Below are 6129 nucleotides of genomic sequence, written 5' to 3' on the forward strand. Positions count from 1 at the left end.
GGGTGATTGTGGTTTGAGTTGTGTACTGGTGATTGTAATGCATATCTTTTACTCCTATGATTTTCTTCTAGAAAGTTAAAAAAAATGACACATTCCACGGCTCCATTGTACTCCTGATATTTGTGAAATGTGAGCTCATCAGCAACCCGTGATCACGTTGGCAAAACTAGAGAAGCTATATATGACAGTAGCTATGATGGAGGAATAATTAGTCCTTGGCTGTCCGCGACTGCCGAGCTCAATACCATGTCCCGGGCGTTATTAGGTGCATCACAGATTAACCAATTGGTTGAACCAATCTAATTGATGTTGAGCAGCAAATAGCGTATCCGCTCACCGGTAGTTGGGAATTGGGATTTGGCACGCCACCACTCGCCCCAAGGCCCAAGGGTATCTCCGTTAACCACGACCAATATCTGTGTCGTCAAGAGGCAGCTCTCGCTGTCGCTGGAAACTTGTAGAGTACCTGCAGGCTGCAGCCTTGGAGTATGAACTCGTAGCCGTGTATCTTGAGATAAGCGTGGTGGCGGCGGCAATGAACTCATTGACACGAATGGAGTGAGGATTCCTCCCCGTCAGACAGAAAAGATGATTTAGAACATGGGTGTTTTCCTCGTGAGCTTGATGAGGGTTGATGATCAGGGTTTCGATTAGGATTATTACGATGAAAAAGAAACAAATTAAGGGGTACTCGGTCGGTGCAACAAGTTTTATTATGTCTAAACTAGTAAGCAAGCTTGTCGCGGCCGGTGTACAACAACTTACACGCATTGTGTACTACTATGATGTGTAATTGAACTAGCTATAGCTAGTGTCGATCCGTCTGATCTCTATAGATAGTCTACTGGTATACTATATAGGTAGCTAATAATAACAAGTAAGGGAATGAAGGAGGTTGCTTGTTGTTAATTAATATGGAGGAGGAGGGGGAGGAGGAGGCGTAACGAAGGGGACAGACGACGGCGGCGGCGTGACGAAGCATGGGTCGTCGAAGAATGACTGTCCGTCGGTGAGGAAGGAGTGGTTGAGGTCTCCTGGGTTGGCCGTCGTCTTGTACCACATCTGGTCCTGCAGCATCTCGTCGGTGAGCCCGAACGCCCTGAGCTCGTCGGGGGTGTGGTGGACGAGCAGGCTGTAGCTTCCTCCCTGCCCCGTCTGCATGACGATGACGCCGCCGTTGGGGAGGTTGCGGAGCCCCTCGAACTGTCGCACCGTCCACTTGTACCACCTCATGAGGAAGACGCGGAGCGTGAGCCCGTGGGAGACGAGGACGATGTTCATGTTCCGCGTGCGCGCGCAGTGCGGCGGGTCGAAGAACCTGCCGACGTCGATGTCCCCGCGCAGCGTCCCGCGGAAGCCCGTGATGCGGTCGTACACGTCGGCCGCCGACTCGCCGTTGGGGAAGCGGTAGAAGAAGCGGCCGTAGCGGCGGCGGAGCTCCTTGTGGACGCGCATCGTGTCGCTGTCCTGGAAGTTGCCGAAGTCCTGCTCGCGGAGGCGGGGTTCCTCGCGGACGCCCGCCACGCGGTCGGATTCGAAGGCGCGGCCGATGCCCCGCAGCGTCTCCAGCGTGCGGCGGTAAGGGGACACGTAGAAGTAGACCTTCCAGTCGTCGTCGCCGGAATCGGAGGAGAAGAGGGCGCGCAGGCGGCGGCCGCAGTCCTCGGCGTCGCGCCAGCCCTTGACGGTGAGGCCGATGAGAGGGTCCGGCACGCGCGTGTAGGCCGCCTCGTCCACGTTGCCCTCGCTCTCGCCGTGACGCACCAGCACGATGCGACGGGGACGAGGCGGCCGCGGCTGCCGCTGCTGCTGCGGCTGCGCTCGCCGCCGCCGGACGCCCAGCAGCGTGTAGTCGTCCTCGCAGTAGCGGCACCGCAGCAGGCTCGCTCGCCGCCGCCACGGGGGCGCCGCCGCCGCCGGGCACTTATTGCTGATGATGGGCGCCGCCATCATCATATACTACTGTCGTCTGTAGCTATTAGTAACGTGGTGGTGACTCGATCGATCTCCCGGCCGCTACTGGCCACCACTCTGTCTGATCTGTTGATAGGATATCGCGCACGACGATGATGAGGTCGCTAGCTGTTTGTTTTGTTTGTGTGACTGAAAATCGTCGTTTCTTGTCCGTGCACGCGTCGTCATCCTCCACTTCCACTTCCACTCCAACTCCACCCACGCGCGCCGCGGCCGCCTTCTGTTTCGTTTCTGTGGCGAGGAGCGACTCGATACAGCACCCGGCGGCCCAGGCCGGGCCAGGCCGCCTTACCTAACCTTTCGTCGTGTAGTAGGCAGGCACAAAGCAGCCCAGCCCAGACCGTCGATTGTGTGGTCCCCGCGACACCTCTGCAGTGGCCTCTCCACACCTCCAATGTCCTCCAAGCAAATAAAACAAGAAATCAAAGGAATATTCCATTGCTAAAGCTGATCCTTTCCTTTTTTAGATGGTGCATGATGCTGGTCCTTTTCTTTTCTTTCTTGTCTGAGAAGCAAGCCGCTCAGCCCAATGGGCTGCTACATGTGCCTCCGCCCCATGCACCTGCAGCCCAATGCGGCGCCACCGAATCTGGGCTCTGTCGGTTTCAGCCATTTGCGCCCTTTCCCGACTGCAGCTGCAGCCTTTAATCATATACTTTTGTTGTTTTTCCTTGTAGTTTTGTTCTCCGATCCATCCAGGCACTGTTAACTGTATAGACAAGGCACCTTGATGATGACATATATAATACCAGTACTTGCAGACGCTTCTGCATTGGGCTGGGCACCAAGCCAAACGCAGCTGTTTGTTTTTTTATTCCTTATATATTTCCTTGGGAGGAGTAATTAAACACAGCTAGCTTGTTTAAAAGTTATAAACAGATTGTGATTTGCACACTGCTGCACCATGCAGGTCTCTTTTAATCATAGGTTACAAATCATCCATGTTCTTCTATGTATTACAACAGTATAGAAGGGTAAGATACAAACACAAAACCCCATCTGATGAATAAAAAAGAAATGAACAAAGAAGTTGAGGAGAGCAAACAAAACCTGTCAGCAAATTAAATTGCTCAGTCCTCCCACAATCCAATACAAATACATACAGATTGCCCTAACGTACGTCCTAAATAAATCTATCTGTCTGTCACTCTGCTATCAGCATCTAAGTACAGTAAGTATTCCTCTCTCTCTCTCTCTCTTTTTCTTTTGGCCTTTCTTTTGGCCTTGGCTTGCAGGAGGGCCGCTGTTTGTCGTCTTTGATCCCCCTGAGTCCCTGAGCCTGCTCAAAATCACGCAAAAACTAGGCAGGTCGAAAAGGGAAGTTATTCTTGCAGAGAAGACCCCAACAAGAAGAAGGAGGCTCTCCGTTTGCTACGACGGAGGCAGAGGCAGCGGGAGGAGCAGAGGCGGCGGCCGCAGGAGCGGCGTCCGGCAGAGCGGGCAGGTTCGGTGGCCGTGGTGGGCCCAACGGTCGAGGCAGGCGCGGTGGAAGACGTGGCGGCAGCCCCGCGCGCGGCGCACGGAGGCGGCGGCGTGGAAGTCGGCGAGGCAGACGCAGCAGCCGCCGTCACTGCCCGCGCCGGCCGCCGGCGGGAGAGAGTCGAAGCGCACCGCGGGGGAGTGCTCGTCGAGGCGGAAGACATCTGCAGCTGCAGGGTGGTAGTGGTAGTGGTCGGCGTCGGCGTCGGCGTCGTCGACGTAGCCGGTGAGGCGGAGCAGGCAGGAGGAGAGGCGGCGCAGGTGGCCGAGCAGGAAGAGGAGGTGAAGCACCAGCCTGGGCATCTCCGAGTACCCAACGGGGAAACCCATCAGCAATTGATCGTAGGAGGTGAGCTGGGCGTGGGGGTGGATGGATTGGAGGATCGAATTGGAGGGGAGTGAGTGTGGCCGGCCGCCTGCCAGGGCCAGCCGTCCCGCCTTTAAAAGGAGGACACGGGAGGAGGAGGAGGAGGGAGACGAATTGAAGGACGGAGCTAACAACAAGCAAAGGCGCAGCAGCTGCCACTGGCGGGGGACAGGGACCGACAGCTGTGGGGATCAATGGCGGAAGAAACGAACAAACCAACAGCAGCAGCAGGAGGGGGACAGCGAGCAAACAGCTCATTTAACAAAGAGTAGCGATGGGAGGAGGACGGTGACAGAGATCTACTACTTCACTAATACTATCCTATACTGGAGTAAGTACGTAGTAGGAGTTCGTGCACACACCTAGACCTAGTACTATATATACTGCTGAGAATTGGCTACGTACGTATATACTCCGCCGTATACACTCCTGACTATGCTGCAGGTCACAAGACCATACTACTACACGTACTACATGTCCATCTAGTACTGCTGAATGACATAGCAAAGCAAAGGCAACCCTCCTATTATACCTGATGACAAGGAAGGAATGGAATCGAACAAGAGCAATCTGTGCATCGTCATCTACCGTACCCGTACGTAGCAGATAGTCACAGGCTCTATCCTCATCTCTATCAGCGTCATTATTAATTTCACTGTCATTGATGTATATGGACGATGGGTGAGGTGGTGGTGCACTGCCTCCCTGCCGCGCGAGCAGGGCAGGTGCAGTGCAGGTGCGCCTGTCTGCCTGCCTCTTCCTCCTATGCCTTCTTTCTCGGCGTCAATATATGGTGCCTGGCTCGGCAAGAGCTTCGCTTTTGCGCGACAGGGGGACGTGGGGAGCGAGATGAGCGAGCCACCACCCACCTCGCACCCACCACCCACCCAGCTTTCACCCACCTCGCCGGCCACCCGGTCGCCGGCGAGCCCTGTCGCGTCGGAAGTCCCGTCTGAGGCCTTGGACTATGGCTTCTCTTCGGAGCTGGTTTCCTCGGGTCGTAAAGGTGAGGGCTGCCATAGGTCTACTTTGCCGCAGTGTTGAGGTCCGAGCTGATTCCCAGGCGGAGGATGGGACGCGAGATGTGGCGGTGAGCCATCATGAAGCCACGCGGGTGTTGCGTAATTGCGTTCCATCGTCGTAAAGCCAGCCGGCTACAGGAGTTCCTACAAGGGCCGCGTTTGGTAAACTTAAAAAAAAACAAACGTCCGCATGAAGTACTAAATATAGTTTATTTGTAAAACTTTTTCAAGGACGGATGTAATTTTTCGAGATGAATCTAATAACGGTAATTAATCGATGATTTGCTACATTTATGCTACAGTAACCGTCATCTAATCACGCGGTCAAAAGACTCATTAGATTCGTCTCGCAATTTACACGAAATTGTGGAGATGGTTTTGTAATTAGACTTTATTTGATACTCTAAATTTGTGGTCAAAATGCAAAAAGTTTTCATGAAATTTTTTACAGCCCTCAACCAAACACGGGCAAGGATGCGGTTGCTGGGACCGGCACCTATCGGCGAGGGGATGGAGGGAGATTCATAGCTCCTGCTTACCGGAACAAGCCACGCATTGATGAGGAGGGGTTTGAGGAGGTCAGGGAGAAGTATTGGTGGCGTAAAGAGCGTCGTCCTGTCCATTCAAGGTTGGGCCGAGAGCGCATGCTGCTCCTTACGGTCCCGGCAGCAGGATTCCCGCAAGGGAGAGGCTAGGTCCGCGCTCTTATCCTGAGGGCGGGACGAGTGGCTTCCTTCAGCTCCTCAAGGCTAAAGCTGAGGGGAAGTGCTTCCGATGCCTTGCGCCTGACCATACCATTGCTGTATGCCGGGATCTGCCCCGCTGCATTTTGTGCTCCAAGCTGGGGCTCAAAGCGAGGTACTGCCGATCCCCGGCGGCCGGCCAGTGGAGGGGGGAGCTTGGTGGTGGACTGAAGCAGGTGGTTCGTGGCGAGCGAAGAGGGGGCGCGCAGAAGAGGATGGAGTTTTCGGAGCTGCATCCGGGCAATCCGGACTTCCGTCCGGATCACGTCGTCGCGTGCTTGGCTCGCACGCCGGCGCTCGCGGAGGAAGAGAGGAACTTGGAGCTGCACGCCCTACTGGCGGTGCAGCTTGATGGCCGCGTCAGGCTCTCCGACGAGCAGGTACGCCGAGATGCTCTACGACAACTCCGCATCTCGGAGTGGTCACTCAGGCTTCCTCCAACGGCGCCCTGGACAGCGCCCCCCACCCTACGTAGGAGGGCTTTGGGGGAGCGAGCGGTCCAACGGCTCCCCCCACAGCTCCCCCTACGTAGGGGGGAGTTGAA

General features: G+C 55.4%; 2 protein-coding genes across 2 annotated transcripts; both read right to left on the reverse strand.

Moving 5' to 3' along the window:
• Window positions 1-680: 680 nt before the first annotated feature.
• LOC120701185 (phosphoglycerate mutase-like protein AT74H) lies at window positions 681-1996 on the reverse strand. The gene has a single exon (XM_039985325.1). The coding sequence runs from the start codon at window positions 1954-1956 to the stop codon at window positions 910-912; it is 1047 nt and encodes a 348-aa protein (XP_039841259.1). The 5' UTR covers window positions 1957-1996; the 3' UTR covers window positions 681-909.
• An 864-nt stretch (window positions 1997-2860) lies between these two features.
• LOC120697257 (brassinosteroid-responsive RING protein 1-like) lies at window positions 2861-4301 on the reverse strand. Its single transcript, XM_039980418.1, has one exon. The coding sequence runs from the start codon at window positions 3781-3783 to the stop codon at window positions 3346-3348; it is 438 nt and encodes a 145-aa protein (XP_039836352.1). The 5' UTR covers window positions 3784-4301; the 3' UTR covers window positions 2861-3345.
• Window positions 4302-6129: the final 1828 nt, after the last annotated feature.

The sequence above is a fragment of the Panicum virgatum genome, chromosome 3K, assembly GCF_016808335.1.
Source record: "Panicum virgatum strain AP13 chromosome 3K, P.virgatum_v5, whole genome shotgun sequence".
NCBI classification, from domain to species: domain Eukaryota; kingdom Viridiplantae; phylum Streptophyta; class Magnoliopsida; order Poales; family Poaceae; genus Panicum; species Panicum virgatum.

Bases quoted from the DNA above. Each gene is read 5' to 3' on its own strand.
- LOC120697257 (XM_039980418.1), bottom strand. From the start codon at position 3,783: ATGGGTTTCCCCGTTGGGTACTCGGAGATGCCCAGGCTGGTGCTTCAC.
- LOC120701185 (XM_039985325.1), bottom strand. From the start codon at position 1,956: ATGATGATGGCGGCGCCCATCATCAGCAATAAGTGCCCGGCGGCGGCG.